General features: G+C 44.0%; 1 protein-coding gene across 5 annotated transcripts in view; it reads left to right on the top strand.

Moving 5' to 3' along the window:
- Positions 1-530: 530 nt before the first annotated feature.
- The window catches only part of LLGL2 (LLGL scribble cell polarity complex component 2), a 67,276-nt gene continuing 44,886 nt past the window's right edge, over positions 531-22,920 (top strand). For 2 of the 5 annotated variants that reach the window (XM_081185093.1, XM_081185092.1), the window contains exon 1: positions 16,129-16,232. In XM_081185093.1, the coding sequence (XP_081041219.1) occupies positions 16,158-16,232 (75 nt within the window). In that variant the 5' untranslated portion in view covers positions 16,129-16,157. Of the gene's footprint in view, positions 717-833; positions 879-16,128; positions 16,233-22,920 lie in introns of those variants that run through there. The other 3 variants (XM_081185096.1, XM_081185094.1, XM_081185095.1) reach the window with 3 other exon arrangements.

Genomic DNA, 22,920 nt, shown 5'->3' with positions numbered 1-22,920 from the left:
CAAAAGACATTTGGTCATGATCAAGAATTAGAACTGTCACGAATATTAGTAAGAACAGGACCTCTAATTAACGGTGGTAATCTTTATTATACAGCTTGGGGAGGAGGAAATGCAATCTGGAGAAGCGCAACGTTCGAGTTTTTGTTCTTCGCAGGAGCTCCTATTGCTCTGAATCAAGGGAGCAGCCTTAATTACGATCTAGCACCAGGAAAGCAGCACTCAGAATCCTATCTTTGCTCATGCCCTTTGTACCCCTGCTTGCACACCGTCTCTCCTCCACCGGAAAAAGCAAGATAGGTGCGCCTAGAACTCGGCGGATATGGGGCGTGACCACGGTGTCTTAAGAAGCCAAGATAGTCATACTGGAATTAGCCTACTTTGATCTCGATTCCACCCCCCCTCTCGCGCGCCAATTTCTATTGGCCGGGTGCAAAGTGAGAAGAATGCAGGCAGAGGTTTGCTGATTCCCGATTGGCTAGGCGGGTAGCGGTGAGCGCGATGAATTATTCACGAGCGGCAGAGTTGGGGGGGAGAAAGGGATGCACCACGCCTCCTTTGTGATTTGCATATCCGGCTGGCACGCCCCCCCCCCTTGCTGGAGGTATCCAGGAAGGAGAGGTGGCGGCGGCGCCGGCGCAAGGAGGAGCTGGGGCGCGTCGGGGGACATTGCATGGTAAGGCTCAGCCTGGCTTCTCTGCACGCGGCCCTCCCCTCCGGTGAGCGGGGGGCCTGGGCGGGGGGACGGGACGGGGCTGAGGCTGCAAAGAAAGCGGGGCGGGGACGCCAGGTAAAGGGGGGTGCTTTCCGGGGGGGGGAGAGGGAGACGCTCCCTTGGACAGGCGTTGGGTGGAGTTGAGGCTTGGACTCCATGCTGGAAGGTGAGCAAATAGGAGACTGCTCTGAGCTTTGTCATGGATCCTGGAAAGAAAGGGCTAGGCTGGTCGGGGAGTGCCTTGCAGGGCGGGCGTCGGAGGGATTCATTGGTATGATGGTTAGGGGGCGTGAAAGCTGGTAGGGGTGGGGGTGTTGCAGTGGGTTGGTGGAAGGGTGCTCTCGATGGGCTGAGAAAGCGTGTAGGGGGGCATCACTTGGGTGCGCTTGGCCTTGAGAATTATGTGGGGTCTTTTTCTGGTGTCTGCCAGAAGTGTGGGGAGGAGGGTCTTTGTGGGTAGTAGATGAAGTTTGGACTTTACCTTGGCCGAATTAGTTGTGGGTTGTTGTGGGTTTTTTTTGGGGGGGGGGTTGCCAGCATTGAGATCTGGCCCTGGGGAGGCAGGTAACTGGTTTTTGTTTTTCGTTTTTAATTTTCGCCGGTGAAGCAAGCATTAAGTTGTTAGGACTCCTGTGGTTCTTCCGATGCCCCTGGTCAGCATTGCCTTGCTATGTCGGTTGTTGGCTGGAGGTATTTCAGAAAGGTTTCCTTTTGTTCAAGTACTTGATACTTTTTTGGCAGGCTATGCTGTTTGCACAGGTGCTCTGGGACTACAGTATGGCAGGCTGGCAAACCTCTGTGAGGGGGCTTGATTTCCCCTCTGACTATTGTTGATTCCAGGTGGCTTTTTATTTCTTTGGTAGCAGGTCAAGACGAATCTTGCTCGTCATTTCCTTTTCTTTGAAGGTCAATATGTCTCTGTTGACTGAAATTTAGTATAATAAGCTCAAGGAGGTATAGGCCAGGAATTGGCATCTTGGTGCCTATTTGTCTGAACCACTCCATTGACCTATATAGGGTCAGTACTCAGAGGGAAAATGTGTCCCTCTGATGTGTTGGACTCTTGACTTCTATTAGCCCCAAGCATAGTCATTGGTTAGGGAGGATGTGAGTTGTAGTCCAGCAGGGTTTGATATCCCTGACATAGGCCAAAGGTTGGCTCTGGGATTTCATTGAGGAAATCCAAGATGGCAGATCCTCTCTTACAGAGCAATGTGGTATGTGTGTTTTGGGGCATTTGGCGTTAGCCTTGGGCAAGTATGATAATATCAGCCCACATTGATGGAAACCTGCCCTTCATTGTGTTAGATAACTGTTTGTGGTACTGAAATTACCACATGAACTGAGCCAAATTTTCCCTTTGTTCCCCAAACACTGCTGACATCTGAGGTAATGAATGCCCCTGCAGATAAGCTTGAGGCAAACTGAAATCTCCATGCAGTCTTTAGCAATATGAGTGGACACCACACCCTAACTTACTAAAGGTATTTGTCAAGTATCACAACTGAGAATAGCCTTGTTGTGTTCTCCAAAGGCCAGGCACATAAGTAAAAGATCAGGTTAGGCTTTTATAGCTGAGAAACTGCCCTCCTGCCCTATTCCCCCTCCCAGTTTAATTTGGACTCCATGTGTAACTTCTAAGACAAGCTGGTCTCTTCAAACAATGAAGGCTTGCTAGTTGTTCAACCTGAAATAGTAACTGCTTTGGAGGCTGGGAAAACTTACCGGGTCTCATTAAATCTGAGTTGTTTCAGTGGAAATCAGAGCCCTTTGAAATAATTTCACTGTTAAATAAATCTCTTTGAGGTTGCCTTATTAATGGTCTTTCAGCAGGTTTTCATTCGAAGCTCAGACAATGGTGTATTATTGAGGACAAATGGCTTTCTACCCCTGCTCTGCACCTCTTGCTGTGCTGAAGTGAAACATGTCATCTTTTTCTTGGAGGTGGGACAGGTGACCCTGTAGGTGTTCATGCCTATTGTATTGTTGAAACTGGAACCTGGGGGTGGTTCCTTGAAGTTACCTGTCTGCTGTTCATGGTTGAAATTTGTGTTAATATTCAGAGTCTAGAGTCACCTATACAGCATGTTTCATGAGCAGCAGCAAGTTTGAGCTGATAAAGGTGTTTACATTTTCAAGATCTCTGTAGGAAGCAAGGGTGTACTATGTATTGTTGACGCTTCTGTTAAAATATTTTTTGCCACAGGTGTGCTCAAGCTGTGGCTGGTCAAGCAGCTGCTGCCTAATATTACATTTAATATGTGGGTTTTATCTTAAATGAGAGCTTGTAGTCCAGAGCGTGCACAATTTTAATAATGTTTATTCTGCTCCTGTGTGATCTTCTGTGTGGTTTATTGTTGAGGTCTGTTCCTGCTTTGCTGCAGCATCAGCTGTTCCCAGACCATCCCTGGTTCCCTTGAGCATATGCAATTACAATAATGGGATTGCTTTCTGAGTAAACATGTTTAGGGTCTGTGTAGTAGGGTATACTTCCAGAAGGGAAAATCAGCAATTATTGAACTTGACAAACCTGTGGGATGAATGACAACTAGTATTGGTATACAACCAAATGTAAACAGAGAGCCACTTTTTACAGTCTTTCAGCAGAGTTGGGGAACTTCACTTGTAACTTCCGTCATCCTGACCATTGACCATGCTGACTGGGGCTGATGGTAGGTTGAGAAACATCTGGAAAGCTGCATCCCTGACTTACAGGCATTAATATGTGATATAACAGCAATGGAAACTAGTTGCCATTGCTTCATCAGAGGCGTGTGAGCAGCTTTCGGTCACAGAAGACTCCATGTACTATCACACTTAAAAATATCTCTGACTCTTCGCTATGCAAATACTTCTCACAGGAATTCACACCGAAGTTGCCTCACTGGAGCATATAGTATATTTTAAAATTGTCATTCTGAAGCTTATGGTTAACAAGTTTGTCCCAAACAGACAATCTTTTTCTGAGTAAGTTGGGTGATTAAAAGGAAAAATAGCCCTACCTCCTTTTGCAGGATTATGGGAACATTTTTGTGTTATATGTGGTATTTTCTATCTCTAATATGAATCAACTATCATGGAATGTCCTTGCCATGTACAGCATCAAATAAAGTGGAAAATGGAAAATACTGACCTGTCTATTACATCACTCAAAAGATTAATTAAGTGATCTTAAGAATATTCACTGCCACTGTTGCCTTTTTCATTTATATTCTCTGCAGTAACTTAAGTGTGGTATAACTTCCATAGTTTAAATGTGGTGTTGTGGAATTATCCACAGTGTGATTTTTAGTGGTGTCTTGTATAGCGCACTTATGAATTGAGAAGTTAGCTTCTGGCAATAAAATGACTTGGTTGGTGCATGTATAGTAATAAATTTAGTAAGCAACACAAAGTTTTTATTGCTGTTGTTTTTTTCATTACAGACATCATAAATGCCATTGGTATTTGGAGTGGAGTTTTAGATTTTGGGCTAATCTTGCTTCTGTATGGAATGCACAGTGGTATGCTCTGCTGCAGAGATGGGAAATCTGTAGCCCTCTAGATGTTGATGGAATACAACTCTTATCATTATGACCATGCTGGTCGAGACTGATGGGAGCTGAAGTACAACATCATCTGGTCATCTTGCTCTGAGGGTTGCAAATAAGGTGGCTTGTGTGAACTCCAAATGCTGCTGTTTGCTTGCACAACAGACGACTTCTTGTGCAATGGAATGTCCCTTTCCTCTGCAGTCGCCTGCAGGCCTCTCCCACACCTTCAAAATCTGCTTCAGAGTGTCAAGGGTCCCCCTGGATCAGTTTTTGGAAGCATGCAGGGAGAAGAAAGGGGAAGCTCCATTGTGGGAGTGGAATGCCGTTCATGCAGCGCTGGATACAAGTCTTATTCTGGATCAGGCATAGGCAAACACAGCCCTTCGGATGTTTTGGGACTACAACTCCCATTATCCCTAGCTAACAGGACCAGTGGTCAGGGATGATGCGAGTTGTAGTCCCAAAACATCTGGAGGGCCGAGTTTGCCTATGCTTGTTTTGAATCTTGTCCTATGACCTGGCTATCTTCTTAGCTGTTTAGTTTGTCACATTTGCAGCAAAGTGAATGCTCTGTCTGACTGAGGCCTTATTGAAATGTTGATAATTTGAGTTAATCTGAAATATTGCTGCTTTGTGATTAGTCTCCTATAAAATTTGCGTTTAGTCGTGTGTCATTTTCCCAGATCTTACATCTGATCTCTTCAGATCTCACAATACAGATTTAAAATTCAAGGGTTACCTGTAAAAAGGAAAGAAACCCTGTGTTGATTGTGCATCTTCTAACTCAGTCCTAAAAAGGCTTACTCAATAAGAAAGTCCCACCAAATTTGGAACTTGCCTTCTGGACATTCCATGTTTAGAATTGCAAGCCTTCTTCCTCATAGCAGTGAATGGAAACCCTCTCTGTGCTGTAGATCATACACCAAATGTTCTCGGATATGATCAGGGCTTTTTACTAGCTGGAACACAGTTCCAACACCTCTCAGGTGGGCACCATTATAAGAGAACAAGGGAGGCGTTCATGGTGAGTTTTGGCAGCTCTTTTTCTAGAAAAATAGTTCTGGGTTTGATGCTTTTCAGTGTTCCTTCCTGATGATGTGTAGGCATATGATTATAATTTTAAATGTGATTTTGCCTGGTTTTCTCAAAATTAACTAAAGTGGAAACAAATTTTGGAGAGTTCTCAAGTATGCATGGATAAACCCACTTTTCAAAAGCTGCTCTGAGTTCCTGAAGACTTGCCACTGCAACATTTTATTCAAACATTCTGTTTAAATTCTACTTGGAATAATTGGCTTAACTTGTCACCTTTGCATTAATTTCTGTTTGACTTTTTGCCAGCTGCACATATCTCTGTTCTTGTCAGATTTGATTTTGGGGTCTATAGTTTAGAGACAGGAAACTTGTGAACTGCAATACCTCAGGAACAGAGGTTTGTTAAGAGGCTACAAAATATGGAGTATTTTACTGCAGGGAAGTCACTGCAGGGAAGTTCAGTGATGACCTTTTAAATAATATTCACAGGTCTTCCTTAATGGCCAGAAGTAAGTCTGGTGGGTTGGGGATGGCACAGAACAAAAGTATTAAACATGCAGATTACCCTTCCATTTAAGACAGGATAAACCACTTCCTAACTGAAGAGTCTTGCATATTGTATCAATCAGAGACCTGTTTTAATGAAAGTGATAGGATAACAACATTTGCTCTTGTTATGAGAACCATAACTGTCAACCTTCCCTTTTTTTGTGGGAAATTCCCTTATTCCATCACCGTTTCCTGCTGCTTCCTGCTGCTATCCCAGATTGATAGATATCCCGTAGACTGTCCCCGGGACAGGTGAGGCTGCTGATCCCTTATTTTCAAATCTGAAAGTTGACTGCTATGATGAGAACTGATTAACACATTTTCTGGTCTTGTTGAATAGGTCTGTTGTAAGCCTGCATTGCTTACTGAATACCATAGCTGCAGGGAGGGGCATAAGTCTCTCTCGATCACTTGTCAAGCCTGTATCTCTGCTACCAGCAGCTGAGCTACTCGACATACATGGCTGACTGAGTGCTTCATATTCTGGGCGCCATAATGAAATTTCTTATGCATCTGTGGCCCAAACCAGGCATATTCTACTTTATCTTTTCCCTTTCCGTCTAATCCTCTGATTGAGAGCAGGGCTGCGTGGGAAAGGAGTTTGTTGGGGGTGCAGAAATGGTGGAAAGGGGTAATCGGCTCCTTTTCCTGCTGCTCTTCAATTTCTGATGGCAACCTCAGTTGCTGTTGTTGTTTTTTAAAGGAACCCACAACTATGTAACATGTAATTTGGCCCTGAGATATACCAGGCACCTTGGCATCATTTCCTTCATTTCAGTACTGTCATGGTAAAAAAAAAACCCTAGCAAATACACCTGAATCTTATAGATAAGACTGGACCAAAATGAAAAGAGCATCTTTGCAATCTGATGGGTTACTATTCTTCCTATACCTTTCCTGTTGTTTAGATTTTTGGAGTCAGCATTTATCGAAAGTTACTTTAAGAGAGAGAGAGAGAAAGAAAGAAAAGCATGTCATGATGTCTGTCTGTCTGTGTCTTTTTTTCACACACACTGAACCACTGCTGTTGACTGTCTTTATAACTTGTCACGTGGCTGACAACAGCCAGTAAGAAGAGGACCATGGCTGTTCAATCATAGGATTATTTTCCAAATTAAACCTTTAGAAGTAATGTACTTAAATTGTTGAAGTTGGCTGAGCTTAATCATCATCCCTAATGTTCTACGTCCCTTTAATCAAAACAGCCTTGAAAACACTCACATCTTTATATCCTTCCAAGAGGCCTCAGAGGGGAAAAAAAACACTTGAACATACTTGTTCTGTGATGGGGTACTCCTCTTTCATCCATTTGAGTCAGCAGTATGAAATTATACATTTCTCGAAACCTATTGGCCACTTCAGCTGTGTCAAGTAAGTATTTGGCAGCTTTGCAGTACTTTGGATGCTTATGCCACTGCCACAAAAGATTTTCAGGGATAAAATTATACATCCTTTGAAGAAAGTGGGAAGAGAGGGAGTTTTTACATACACACACACACACACACACACACACTCCATCTCTCATAGCACTAGAACCCAGGGCCATCTATTTATGCTAAATATTGGAAGATTCAGGTAACAGCATATTAAATGATGGTGGCCACTCCCACATTATATAATGGTGGCCACCAACTGTGATGGCTTCAAAAAGAGCCAACAGATGAATTCATGGAAGACCAGGTTACCAATGGCTATTTGTCATGATGGCTGTGTGGTGCCTTTTACATCAGAAGCACTACTTCTCTGAGTGCCAGTTGCTGGGGATCATGGAATCGTAGAATTGTTGAGTTGGATGGGACCCTGAGGATCATGCAGTCCAACCCCTGGCAATGCAGGAATATGTATATGTCCCATATGGGGATCGAACCTATGACCGTGGTGTCACCAGCATCATGCTCTAACCAGCTGAGCTATCCATGAGCCAGGATAGTGCTCTTACACCCATATCCTGCTTGTGAGGTTCCCAGGGGCATCTGGTTGACTGCTACTAGAACAGAAGGATGCACCAGTCAATCTTTTGGTCTTATGTATCAGGACCCTTTATATGTTCTGCATTTGCTTGGAGCAGGGCTGTGAAAAGCATAACAAAAGTTGCAATATACAAACTGCTAATTGGCACTGCACAACTGGTTAAAATGCCAACCCAGGGCAAACTCCTGAAGGTCAATTGTGTTAGCATGGTACATTAAAAATTACCTTGGACTCGCCAAAGCTTATGCCCAGTAACTGTGTTATCTTCAAGGTGCTACAGCACTCTTGATGTTTCAGCCCAGTATTTTAAAGGTCTTCTGCGAATCTGCCAGGTAGCGCATTTGCAAATTGTCTGAGACCCCCTTCTGTGTTTCCTCACCTTAGGAGATGAGGCAGATGGTAAAAGGTGAGAGGGCCTTCTTGGTAATGGTGGTCTGGGTCCAGAATGTGCTCTGCAGGTGAGGCTGATGTCTTTTCCCGCAGCATTGGCCCATGAGGCGCTAGAGTGAATGTGCCTCCTCAGCTTCCGCAATGAGAGCAGAGGCAGTTTTACACTGCACCCCGCCAGCTGGGGCCAATGCAACTTGTTTCAACATCATAGTGGATCACAAAACCACAATGTTTGGCTGGTGATACATCAGTGTTGAAAACCTAACATTGTCCAGCCCTAATGCTGAGGATGGTTGTGACCAGTGAAGAAATTTGTCTCAAAGGCTGTTCTATAAGCTTTATTGTTCAAAGTGTGTGTGCCCTGAGTTGTGCTCTGTGGAATTGAGGAAGCAAAGAAATTGGTTGGGATCCAGTATGTTGGGGTTTCTCCACCACTGAAGACTTTTCCAAAATGTATATGTTGTTTTCTATGTGTTGGTTTCATCCTCAGTCCATCACAGCCCTATTCCATCCACAGCTGATGAAGAAATAGAAGTTGATTTTGTGGATATTGTGTGTATTGTATCATCAATGTTTGTAAAAATCGTTTTAAGTCAAAAGGAAGTCAAAAAGGGTGCAGTCTTCTGCATGAACTTTCAGTTTTGTAGTTGGGTGTATTGGAGGGTAAATCATTTCCCAAGACTGGAACAAGAAATCTAGTCGTTCGTTCATTTTAGCATTATGTTGAAAGCATCACATTTCTCTCCTGCCTGTTTGTGACAATGGAGGTTAAGTGTAATTTGACCACATAAACCACATTTATGAGCATCTTACTTTATTTACTACTTCCTTCCCTCTTTTCCTCTCTCTGTTGTTTTCCTTCTTGCAAAAGTTTCCATGGCAGACAACTGGGCACTCTTTCCTTCACACCTGTTTTTGCTAATTGTCTTTACCAAGCGCTCCTTGCCCTGTCAAACTAATGCACCAGATAGTTGCAGTTTTTGCTCCTGTTGGTATCTCAATACTCAGAGGTTAAGAAGCCACAAAATGGGTTGTGAAGTCTGTGAAATAATTTGCTCAAGGCCTGAGGGTTACTTTCCTGAAGTGGAAAGTACGTACAACTCCCAGCTTAGAGGAAATGGAAAGTGAAAAGAACTCATGAAAATTATACCATACATTTCTGCCAAGTGGCATCCAGGTGGTTTGTTTTTCAAGCAGCATTGGGCTATTGTTGAGGGACATATTGAATAGTCATGCCTGATACTGCATTCTGTAGCAATTGGTTGCTGCCAGACTTATCAGGGTCAGTATGTGCAAGGCAGCATCAGAAACAAAGTTGATGTCATGCTTAGTCTCCATGCTAGGAAGTGCTCCCTCTTCCATGAGGCATTTCATTTTCTTTTGCTGGAAGAGCTGCCATTTTGAAAGCAGCCTTGGAAATTATCAAATGGATTGCTTATGGGCGGCATCCCAGTGTCTGAATATTTGGATTGTTGGTTGGTTATACATGGGAAAGGTTATGATGAAATAGTTACTTGCCCAAGATGAGATCTTCATGGCTGAGGTAGGATCTAACTTGGGTTTCCCAAGTCCTAGTCTGACATATTAACCATTAGAGCTTGCTTGATAGGTGATCATTTTCACTCCCATCTGCTGAATGGTCCTGCTTTGATGCCTACCTGCGAGCATATCTGTCACATGCTTCTACAAAAGAAGTCTTCTGAATTAGGGATGGGAAACCTGTGGACCTGCAGATATTGGTGGACTCAACTTCCAGCAGCTCCAAGGCCAGTGGTGAAAGTTGTCATCCAACAAGATCTGGAAAGCCATAAGTTCTTCCTTCCTATCCTAAATTCTTCTGTCACAGTAAAATGTGTGAATGTACTGTTCTTTCCATAGATAAGTATGGAGTATTGAGTGTTAATAATTTAGGAGAAGAAAGCTTTGTTGTTGTTGTTGTTTAGTCGTTTAGTCGTGTCCGACTCTTCGTGACCCCATGGACCAGAGCACGCCAGGCACTTCTGTCCTCCACTGCCTCCCGCAGTTTGATCAAACTCATGCTGGTAGCTTCAAGAACACCATCCAACCATCTCATTCTCTGTCGTCCCCTTCTCCTTGTGCCCTCCATCTTTCCCAACATCAGGGTCTTTTCCAGGGAGTCTTCTCTTCTCATGAGGTGGCCAAAGTATTGGAGCCTCAGCTTCATGATCTGTCCTTCCAGTGAGCGCTCAGGGCTGATTTCCTTCAGAATGGAGAGGTTTGATCTTCTTGCAGTCCATGGGACTCTCAAGAGTCTCCTCCAGCACCATAATTCAAAAGCATCAATTCTTCGGCGATCAGCCTTCTTTATGGTCCAGCTCTCACTTCCATACATCACTACTGGGAAAACCATGGCTTTTACTATACGGACCTTTGTTGGCAAGGTGATGTCTCTGCTTTTTAAGATGTTGTCTAGGTTTGCCATCGCCTTTCTCCCAAGGAGCAGGCGTCTTTTAATTTCGTGACTGCTGTCACCATCTGCACTGATCATGGAGCCCAAGAAGGTAAAATCTCTCACTGCCTCCATTTCTTCCCCTTCTATTTGCCAGGAGATGATGGGCCCAGTGGCCATGATCTTCGTTTTTTTGATGTTGAGCTTCAGACCATATTTTGCGCTCTCCTCTTTCACCCTCATTAAAAGGTTCTTTAATTCCTCTTCACTTTCTGCCATCAAGGTTGTGTCATCTGCATATCTGAGGTTGTTGTTATTTCTTCCGGCAATCTTAATTCCGGCTTGGGATTCATCCAGCCCAGCCTTTCGCATGATGAATTCTGCATATAAGTTAAATAAGCAGGGAGACAATATACAGCCTTGCCGTACTCCTTTCCCAATTTTGAACCAATCAGTTGTTCCATATCCAGTTCTAACTGTAGCTTCTTGTCCCACATAGAGATTTCTCAGGAGACAGATGAGGTGATCAGGCACTCCCATTTCTTTAAGAACTTGCCATAGTTTGCTGTGGTCAACACAGTCAAAGGCTTTTGCATAGTCAATGAAGCAGAAGTAGATGTCTTTCTGAAACTCTCTAGCTTTCTCCATAATCCAGCGCATGTTTGCAATTTGGTCTCTGGTTCCTCTGCCTCTTCTAAATCCAGCTTGCACTTCTGGGAGTTCTCGGTCCACATACTGCTTGAGCCTTCCTTGTAGAATTTTAAGCATAGAAGAAAGCTTACTCAGTCTCTATTCACTAAACTGGTACACATCGGCTGCACACCCTAACGCCAATGCTTGTATATGGAGACGTTGAAGAATTTGTTACAAGAAGGGGGAATAGATCCAGTTGTATTCAGTTTTACTAATTTGTTCTTTTTTTGTACAGTCTGGAGCAGCCTTCCTTAACCTTGGGTCCCCAGATGTTTTTGGACTACAACTCCCATCATCCCTGACTACTGGTCCTGCTAGCAAGGAGTGAAGGGAGTTATAGTTCAACAACGTCGGGGGACCCAAGGTTCAGAAAGGCTGGTCTAGAAGGTAAGAAGTGCAGCTGTGTGGCAAATACTGAATTAGCTGGAATTGGTAGTTTTCTACATGGGAAGCTGCCTGTGTATCAAATCAGACCGTTGGTCTATCTAACTCAGTATCGTCTACTGATTTGCAGCAGCTCTCCACGGTTTCAGGCACAAATCTTTCCCAACCATACCTGGAGATGCCAGGAATTAAATGTTGGACCCCTTTCTGTGCTACTGAACTGCATCCCTTCTGCTACAGCTCATGCTAGTTGGGTGTGAAATATGTTCACCTTGTAACTTCTGTCCCTTAATTTGGCTGTCTATCCTTCACTCTTATGTGGTGGCAAAACTCATGAGGGAATAGTTTGATTTATGACATGCAGGGGGGCGACCTCATTACTGGTTGGAATGCAGAGAGAATGAGCCCACTTGTTTATATAAGCATAAAGTAATAGAAACATCCCCAGCTGCTAAGACCTTTGCTGTAGTCCAAGAATTTCATATTGGAGTGTGTGTGATGAGTGGCATCCCCAGGGTAGCGACCTTTATGGTGCCCCTCAGTACAAAACAGCAGTAAATTGTTTGCTGCTTCTAAGTCATACTATAAGTAATATGGTTACGTTTGCAAATATATGGGACTCATTTCTAAAACTGAACATTTCATGCTTGGGAGAATACTGTGCTGATTTATGAGAATCCTTGTATTTTCAAATTGCCCTGTTTGGCTAAATTACCTGGTACCAAAACAGCATACTGAGAGGCAACTTAACTTGTTCTTGCTTTAAGCCTTTATGGTCTACCTTTCCACTCAAAAATCAAAAGGGTCTTACAGTCTAAAGTTGAACAACTGTTAGATGCATCTGCAGGGGTAAAGCTGAAATTCTTACCTGTGGTCTGCCACTGACTACTGTTCCAGTTGATTTGCTCCTTGGCAGACCACCTTAATTTCTTACATTATTGCTTTTATGTGTGTGGGATGGTGTTTGTGCCTTTGTCCTGTATTTTTGTATTGTGAACAGTCCTGAGATCTTCAGATGAAGGGTGATATAAATTCAATAAATAATAAAGCAATAATAATGAGGGTCCTTGTGGGACGTGGGTGGCGCTGTGGGTTAAACCACAGAGCCTAGGACTTAACGATCAGAAGGTCGGCGGTTCGAATCCCCGCGACGGGGTGAGCTCCCGTTGCTCGGTCCCAACTCCTGCCAACCTAGCAGTTCGAAAGCACGTCAAAGTGCAAATAGATAAATAGGTACTGCTATGGCAGGAAGGTAAATGGAGTTTCCGTGCGCTGCTCTGGTTCGCCAGAAGCTTCTGGCCACATGACCCAGAAGCTGTACGCCGGCTCCCTCGGCCAATAAAGCGAGATGAGCGCCGCAACCCCAGAGTCGGTCACGACTGGACCTAATGGTCAGGGGTCCCTTTACCTTTACCTTTTAATGAGGGTCCTAGGTTCAGGTCCTAGTTAATGACATGGCTGTCCAGACTGAGATCTATTCTCAGTCAGGGTAGGTGAGACTGGGTGAGAGGGACTGATAATCTGACTCTTATTAGAAAGCAGCTTTGTATGTTCCGCATTAAAAAACCCAAACCCTCCTAAGTTCATATCCAATGGTTATTAGTAATAATGGCTATGTTCTCCTCCCAGTTTTGGAAACTGTATGCTTCTGAATACCACTTGCTGACACCGCAGAATGGGGGAAAATACTGTTGTGCCTCAAGTCCTCCTTGTTTGGTTCCCATAAGGTATCAGGTTGTCGGCCACTCTAAAAACAGACTGCTGGACTAGATGGGCCACTGGCCCAATTCAGCAGTGTCTTTTTCATGTTCTCACTTCAGCCTAAAGAACACATATGTGGCTTGATAGAACTGGGGGAAACTTATCCAATATGTGTTGCACATAGAAAACATGTTCCCTGCAATGATTGTCCACAGCAGCGGTGGGGAACCTTTTTTCTGTTGGGGGCCACATGGGCTTATTGCTGTGGCTGAGAGCCTTAAAGTTGTTATCATTTGCTATTGTGAGATACAAAGGTGGTCCAAAAACAGCTCAAGAATAATTGGATACAGCTGTTGCCCAAAATATACATGGCAAGATGGGTGGTATACCAGCCATCGTTTGTATGCAAAATTTTCTAAGTGAAACTGCAGATATCCTTCTGCTCTACTGGATCTTCCTTTTCCTTCCCTCCAACATACGGTAACACCTTTTCCTAAAACATGTCTATTCATCTTGGATTTCTCCAAGTTCCCAGGCCTTGCCCTTCTTAAACTGCTTTCTTCCAAGGCTTAATGTTTTTCACACCTTGTTTTGTGAGTGAAGGTAGTTGAACTCTTGGCTTTGCATTTCCTGCTCCAAATGCTATTGTTAGCTCAGTTGCTTTGGGTTATTCTTGTATTTACCATCTTTTATTAGCTTTTGCAGAGGCATTGAGCAGCGGTATCTGCAGAGGTGCAAAATACCTTAAGGCTGTTGCATCTTCCATGGCAGTTGCTGGTTTAAGCATTTGTGGTTTTTTGTAGAAACAGATTAACAATTAACCTGTCTCCACACCAGATCTTGATGCATCAACCAAGGACCGCTGAACATTTTTCTCAGCGCTGTAAACACCGGGAAGACTCCCACGTGCAACCGCTGTAGAAAGCATCCATGTAATGTGTACAACTGCATGTACGATTGTGTGTTCCCCAGAATTTGGCAGAGCGGCTCCTTTAATGAAAGCCTTGCTTTCCATTTGCTTTATTTTTAATAAAGGCTTCAATCCTCCATGCAGCAACAGATTATTTCACTGGAACCTAAGTGCCTGTTTTGAATTAGAATTTCAGCTAAAACCTCTAGGCTTTCATAGTGTCGGGGATTAATACAACCCCTTTGAAGAGATCAAAAGAGAGAATTGGTGTCTCTTGAGCAGAGCATAGTCTCTTATGGTGGTACCTTATGTGCCACAGCCCCTGGCCTCACCTACACCTTTCTCTAATCACCCAAAATATTCTGTGAAAATGCAGATATTCTAGCCAGATACCACTAGACAAAAGTAAGTCTCTGAGCACAGGTTGCATACTCAACATTACAAAAATTCTAGGTAGCTGTGTGGGTCCACTAGGGAGAAAAAAATAAGAACTTTCAATAGGCTATTGATTTTATTAGTATTTTGATTAAGACCTTCACAATTTGACAAGATAGTGAGCAACCTTTCAAGTTCTCCAGAACTCTTCTGGGCACGATGTTGGAAGTCCCAAAGTATGCAGTTCTCAAGAACGTTATTCTTTATATATTTAACAAAACGGTCGGGGTAGATCAGGCATGTCCAAAGTCCGTTTCGGGGGCCTAATGCGGCCCACTGGTCGGTTTAATCCGGCCCCTGTGGCAGTTTATTTCCTGGGGTAAAATTCCCCAAAACACCCCTCCACAACTCTTCAATCCTAAAAAAAGTTCCACAACTTCATAAAAAAAGCTCAACAATTTCAGTCTTATAAAAAGCTCAACAACTTTGGCTGGCCCTTTGGTCGCCCCTCACGGCCCTTCGCTTCATCAAATCTGGCCCTCTTTGAAAGAAGTTTGTACACCACTAGTGTAGATAAAGCTGAGTGATATTTTCTGTCCCTCAGGGAAGGGGAACCTTTTTCATCCTGAGGGGTCTCACTCCCTCCTGGGCAACCAGTGGTAGGTGGGGCCAGAGCCAAAAGTAGGCGGAGCAATGCAGGTGGGTGTTACTTTAAGGCTACATTCCACCCATGCAGATGCGAGAGGCTTCTGCATACAGACACATCTCTCCAACCCTGGTTCATATTCCAGTCGCATGCAACCACCTAAGGAGGTCGTGAAGCAGACTCAGTAAGGGCTGTGGTTTGGCTGTGGCCAAGAGAGAGTCCCAAGCACTAGATTTTCGGTTCCTCACTCCTTTCCTACCCTTTTCACTTGCTGCTTACGAGTTGAGTGTGGATCCTAATCCTGGTTTATATACCCTGGTTGGCCACTGTGACAACAAGGTGGTGGACTAGATGGCTTGATCTGGCAGGTTGTTCTTATGCGTAGCAATTTGTATGTACCAGGATGGTGCAGCTTTGGAATAAATAATGCTGAACAACGTAATGTTGTAGTCTTGTGCATGCGACACTGCTGTTTCTTTTGACACAGAAAAAGCTTAATTCTATTTAGTCTCATGAGAATAGTTGAACTCCCTCTTCCTCTCTCCCCCTCGTTCATTTAATATGAGAATGGTGTGAAAACAGATCCCAGTCAGGGTTGCCAACCAATCTGGGAAGCTGGGAGAGTCCCTAGAATTGATCTTTTAAAATGCTTATTTGCTGTGTTATCGCTCAACTGTTGCCTGACTTCTGGTGCGCTCTTTTCCGCTTCTAGCCAGAGAAAATCGACCTGAAATATGCAAGTTATTTCAGTTTTCCTCGTGTGGAATGTTCTAGCTAGGTTGCACGTGATCCTTATCAAATATTCTTGTTCTTCCTTAGGTTTAGGGGCCAAGCGGTTAAAGAGGAAAATGAGAAGATTTTTGAGACCGGGACATGACCCAATAAGAGAGAGGCTCAAGCGTGACCTTTTCCAGTTTAACAAGGTAAGTTTTGGCCCTGAATGCAGCCTAAGTGGAAACTAGTATGAACGCTTTTAAAGAGCAGCCTGCCTAGACAGGCTGGAAGGTGTGAGATCACTTGGCGTTGTGTGGGACAATCCTTCCTCGGCCTTCAGGTTAGCACAGAGCATGCGACTAAACAAATATTTGGTAAACTGGTGCGGGGCTTGCCAACAATGTCCTTTTTATGTATGTATGTGCCTTAAGCTAACAAATTATTTCCTGAGTTCCAGATGGACGTTCAGATCCTGTGGCATTTATTTATTTATTTATTTATTTAGGCAGAGAGGGCCTTTATCTCTTGTTTAGCAGTATTTTCTCCTTTGAGGAGTTAAATGGGAGCTATTTTGGTTTGGTTATAGCACTGCCATTAAATAAACACGTATGAGGCTGTGTACAATTCTCGGGCTTACATGCACTTCCGTATGCTTGGATGTGGTTGGGAGGAGTGTTAGAATATGCTTCTTTTAGAAGCTTAAAATCAGTCTGTGTGCTGCCGATCGCTGAGGTAAAAACTGTGAAAAAGTGTTGTGTGTTGTGTTCTTCCTTTGGCAGCAGGTGTGTTATGAGCCAGCGCTTTAATTGCTAAACCACGGTAACAGTAAACGGATCTCTGTTAGGATGTACAGAAGCTTGACCTTCAGCTAACGTTTTGCTGCTTCTAATCTTCCATCGCAAAGTGGTGTAACTATCAGCCCAGATGTAGTAAAAAATTTATAGAATTTGTGTGGTGCGTATCGTATCCTGCAAACTCTTTTACGGGTGGTTTATTGGTGTGTGTGTGTTTTGCAGGTGCGCAAGTAGTAATTTGGCATTCATGAAAAGGAGTGTCATGTGGATAAAAGGATGGTGTTGGGGGGAGGGAAACAGGAGGAAGGGTATGTAGGGCTTGATTGCCGTGTTTAGCAGTGGCAACCGTAGCTGGACATGATTGCTGCATGCATTTTGTAAATGCTGGTGACATTGATTGCTCAGTTGGATGCCACACCAAAGCACTCCTAGCTTTTAAGAGGTTGAAGCTTTGCTTTTTTTCCATTTTGGGAATGGTAACTTGAGATACTTCTGTGTTAGAGAGAGAGAGTGTGTGTGTGTTTTCATGCGTTGAAACTATAATCTAAATAACACCCATGAATAGCCCACCTTGGAAATCCTGGACAGGAACCAAGTGCCAGAATCAGCACATTGAAAGGTTCATTGTTGACATCTGAACCCCATTTGCCATTATCCTAGGAGTGCTGTTCACACTTTGATCTGTTAAAGTGTGAACTAGGTGTGTAGGAAGTGTGTCTGTTTAGGCCCTTTTTTCATATTGCTCTACCACATGGGTAGGCAAACTAAGACCCGGGCCGGGCTATCCAGCCCAATTGCCTTCTAAATCCGGCCTGCAGACAGTCTGGGAATCAGGGTGTTTTTACATGTGTATTTAAAATGCATCTCTGGGTTATTTGTGGGCCCTGCCTGGTGTTTTTACATGAGTAGAATTTGTTCTTTTATTTAAAATGCATCTCTGGGTTATTTGTGGGGCATAGGAATTTGTTCATTCCCCCCCTCCCCACAAATATAGACCGCCCCCCCACAAGATCTGAGGGACAGTGGACCGGCACCCTGCTGAAAAAGTTTGCTGACCCCTGCTCTACTGCTTAAACTGAAATCCGCAAACATTACATTTTCATCAGGTGTCCTGTTAATCTATTCTCAATTTCTCTGGTGTATGTTGCGTATATTCGCCAAAGCAATAAGATTTGGTGGCAGGAAAAACAGACAGCTTGCTTAAAAAAAAAAAAAGCCAGATGCTTGCAATTCATGTACAACTTGAACATATCCCCTTTAAAAATCTGTGCATGAAATGGGGAGAGGGAACAATTTATAACTTTGGTGTCATTCACCTGTGATAGACTTTCCAGTGTTTTTCAAGGTAAGATTAAATACTTTGCAGTGCTGGAGTGCCTTGCATAGTTAACCATTTACTCAGTCCCATATCTCCAGAGCAGGTACTAACCTACCTGTTCTTAATTAACTATTTGTGTTCCATATGGGAAAATGTTTTTCTGGGTGGTGTGCTGCCTAGATGGAGTGTTTGCTTGTGAAGGACCCTTGTAGGTAGCGTAAAACTGTCAGATTAATTGACATTTTAATGGGGAAAGTTCCAGAACCCGGTAATTTAAAGCATATTAAATCTAATATTCAAATTTTCAGCGTCTTAGTGAAGGTGGTAGAAAAGCCCATTAACTACAATCTTAGGGATATGTTCAGCTCACTGTGTGGAGTAATTCAGTAATGACTCAGTAGAATGCCACTTTCTCAATGAGTTCATCAAACCTTCTTGATGATGAGAAACCGCTCTTTCCATTTTTAATTGGCAAGATTTGTGTGTGCGCACATGCACATTGCTTAGAAACCTTTTTCTTGTCTCATTCCCCCCCTTTTTTTACTATAGGTTGCATTCAGCTAACTTTTACCTAGAGTTAACACATTGAAGCTATTGTACAAATGGGAGGTTGAGGTGTAATTAGGGATGTTTACTTTGGGGTGCATAGTTCATGTGTGGGGCTTTTAAGACAGGAAATGGTGCCTTTCATAATTATGTAAACCAACCATTTCTAAGGCTTGTGCCTCTTCCTGCACCAGCATAAGTCTATCCTACTCTAATGATAGAAACCTTCTATCCTAAACTGCTGGAATGCTCTGTCTGCCCCTCCTTTGCTGTGAAATCTCATCCACCCACGTAGTGCAGCCAAATTCATGGCATTTCTAAGTCAAATCCATGCCCTCGATGACTCATTAGTAGTGACACAATGCTGGCAACTTTTGTGTGAGCATGCATGTACATTGTCTAAGCAGTTCTGTCCTTGCTCAGTTCTAGAATTATTATTTTCCAGGTTGGCTGGGAAGCCGGTATAAAATCTTGGCTGGTATGGAAACAATGGGTTTCTACTGCTCTACTGCACCTGCAAAGGCTGAACTTGTAGATGTGGCTGTCAGTGCAGTGTGTGGTTATAGCCACAAGCTGTTCTTAATTGTTTCTGGGATTTCCCAACCCCCTTCTGGGACTTTTGTTCATGCAGTACATCAAAAGCAGTTTCTCTGTGTATATTGAATAGCATGACAAGGGAAGTGATAACTTACTGAGTGCAATTTTGGCTTCTTAAAAATAAGAAAAGAAGTTGTCAGACTCTATGGCGTATTTGTCTACAGAACAGAATGGAAAACAGAACTTCCTGATTGTAGATTCTGCTTTTCAGCTGTAGCCCTCAAAGTGGCTCCTGCGGAGGGAGACAAATCAGCTGGAACAGAAGCAGGTGTCTGGTGGTGGTGTCTTTGCCTCCTTCACTCTCCTCTGCGTCCCTTGTGACTGGGTAGTCTGTTGGCTCACCCTGTGTCAGGGGAAGAGGATATATTATTGGTAACCCTTGGCTTCTGAACGGAGAGACAAAAGCTAGTTGGAATTTTCCCTTGCGCAGCACTTAACTGTTGGGCGGTTCAACAGTTCAACAAATCCAACATTGCAGGGGTCAGGCAACCTGGCTTGGCTTATCCCGAGAATAAATTCCCCAGTCTTTCAACAGTTCCTTCTTGCAAGGTGTCTGCTCTCTGGGTACAATTTCAAGTGCCACCCATGCTGGATTAGGCACTCCACCCTGGTTTTGAAATAGTGTAATAATAGAATTGTGGAGGAAAGGAAAGAGGTGGTGCATAGCACAAAGTTTGTGGGGGGTGGGGGTGGACTGGGGAGGAGAAATCCTGAGCAAGTGTAAGGAAAACAGTACAGTGGTACCTCGGGTTAAGTACTTAATTCGTTCCGGAGGTCCGTTCTTAACCTGAAACTGTTCTTAACCTGAAGCACCACTTTAGCTAATGGGGCCTCCTGCTGCTGCCGCGCCGCTGGAGCACGATTTCTGTTCTCATTCTCAAGCAAAGTTCTTAACCCGAGGTACTATTTCTGGGTTAGCGGAGTCTGTCACCTGAAGCGTATGTAACCTGAAGCGTATTTAACCCGAGGTACCACTGTATACTTTAGTAAAGGCATTACTTTTCAGATCTGAAACCATTAGTAAGGGGCAATGCTCCTTATATCATTATTTCACAAAGTGGCTCTTCTAGTGGTGTCTTCTCTCTTATTTCAACACGCCCCCACCCCCCGTTTTTAAAAATATTTTTAACCCTCCTCCTGCTGGACAGTAGATAGAGGCTGTGCAATAAGGACTTGGGTTTATGATGGCAGCGAGGGAGCTATGATATCCACATCCAAGAACGTTTGGGGTGGATGTGCAGGTGCTCCGAGAGACTGAGCTGTGAATCGTAAAGTCCCCGGTTCAAATCTTGCCTCTGCTAGGAACTCATAAAGTGGCTTTAGGCAAGCTGCTCTCTTGGCTTCAGTCTCTGCATCTGCAATACAGGGGATAATAATACAGACATGTAGAGTTGTTGCTTTTTGTTAAGTTTTAAAACTGGATCGTGTCAGTGAAGCGCTTTGAACACTTAAGACTTCATATTGTTTTAAGTGTCACATGGGAACAAGCTCTTGGTGGTTTTCAGCAGATGCACAGTGTAACATTGAGCCTCCAAGCCTTTCGAATTGCATCAGATCCAAGGGTTAGGATTGGTGGATTCTCTGACTGCTGTTCCCATGTATTACTACTGCAGCAGGGAAGGAATGCTTTGAAACTGAACCTTCCCCCTCCTGCCCCAAATGGCATGACCTCTTGCCCTTCCAGCTGCAGTGGTAGTCCTGTTGAGGCCATTTCCCACCTCGAACCAAAATCTAGCCCTTCCAACATTCCCTGCCTTTTTTTTTTCTTTTTTGCTATTCTACAGAAAAGTCTTAAAACCTGCTGACTTTTAGGTTGTCTTTAAAAATAAAAGAGACATACTAAACGCCTTGTTAATGCAGCTCCTAAAAGCCAGCATTTTATTTGCAGTGTTGGCAATCTGGAGTGCTGTCCAGCCTTGGTTTAAAACAGGCACCCCGAAACTCGGCCCTCCAGATGTTTTGGGACTACGATTCCCATCATCCCTGACCCACTGGTCCTGTTAGCTAGGGATGATGGGAGTTGTACTCCCAAAACATCTGGAGGGCTGAGTTTTGGGGTGCCTGATTTAAAATGTCCATCAATTATTGTAAAGGTTCTTTTTTTTTTAACTAGGATTTAAAACTGCCCGTCTCATTCTTTGTTTTAAGGATTTTCCAAAGCAGCCAGCGCTTCCAAGACTCTTGTTTGGATGCTGCAACATGCTTTTTTAACAACAGCAATTCCTGAAAATTGGAGGGAATGCTCCAGTTTGGATCCCTGTTCGACCCTGGAAGGTTTTGTTCTTATGGCTGTTCTTTCCCTCTGATTACCGTATTTTTCGCTCCATAAGGCGCACCTACTTTTTTCTTTTTGGGGGGGGGGGAATTCAAGGGGGAAAAAGTATTTAAAGTGGGCGCTGAGCAGAGCCTGTATGCATCCCAGGCTCTGCTCAGCGCTCCCTTTCACGAGCTGCGTGGAGTGTGTGTGTGTGTGGCTCTTGGCGGCTTTTCCCCAAGGAGGGAGAAGTGCGGCCCATCACTGGCTACCCCAGAGCTGCTCAGGAGCTTGTGGGGCTGGCGGGGGAAGCCCGGGTTTCCCCCACCCCCAGCCCCAAAGAGCAGCTCGGGGAAGCAGCGGACAGGCTGTGCGCAGGCTTCCCGCTGCTCCCAGAGCTTGTGGAGCTGGCGGGGGAAGCCCTGGTCGTCGTCCCCCAGCCCCAGGGACCACACATTCATTCCATAAGACGCACAGACATTTCCCCTTAGATTTTAAGAGGAAAAAAGTGTGTCTTATGGAGCGAAAAATACGGTATCTCTGGAGGTTCCTGTGTGTCCCTCCTTGGCTCTCCACATTGCAAGAAGCCTAGCAGAAGCAGCCTGCAAGTATTGTGCTCCAGGCTGGAGTCTTGGCTGATGGGCTGAGCTGCTTAGTTATAGGTTTCTGCTGCTAGGTAGGGCAGCATCACACTGCCAGAGAGGCAGGCTGGAGTCCTTCAGAGTTTCTTTTTGCAGCTTTTTGCAGGCTGGAGTCCTTCAGAGTTTCTTTTTGCAGCTCTTTCCAGGTTGAGATATTTTGACGTTCCTGCAGATAAAAGCAAAGCAAAAATTAAAGCAGATGTGAGCACTTGAAAGGAAGCTATATATGATGTGTGGTTTTACTTAGAGTAGTCCCATTGAACCTAAGGAGCATGACTGAGTAAGATGCATTCATTTCAGTAGGTCTGCTTTGTGTAAAACTTAGTTGAATACCACCCATTGGCTTTTGAGTTGAGGTTGAATTTTATAGGTCTATAAATAATTTGCCCGAGTAAATGCCATCATGTGCCAATTTTAAAAACAAGGCTCTGAGCCCACCTTACTTCCCTGAACATACTGACATTTAATGGCTTCTTATTTTGGGTTGCTTGCTCGGCACTTTTGTGTTTAGTTTCCTCCCTTTAAATTGTGTCCCTGTTACAGGTGGGCAGACAAATTTGTTAAAACAGTTTTATATTGATCTGTTTTCTGTTGAGCTGGATAGCTGTGTAGGTAGAGCGCAAGTCTCCTAATCTCAGGGTTGTTGGATGATTCTCAATAAACTGCTGTCTTAGAAAGGACTTGCCAAAACTGTTTACTTTCAATGCCAGTCCTGAATATCATTTGTGGGAAGACTCTACTGTATCC

This window comes from Podarcis bocagei (assembly GCF_964188305.1).
Source record: "Podarcis bocagei genome assembly, chromosome: 2".
NCBI classification, from domain to species: Eukaryota; Metazoa; Chordata; class Lepidosauria; order Squamata; family Lacertidae; genus Podarcis; species Podarcis bocagei.
Note: the sequence above shows the minus strand (reverse complement) of the source record. Positions and strands in the feature narration are given on the sequence as shown.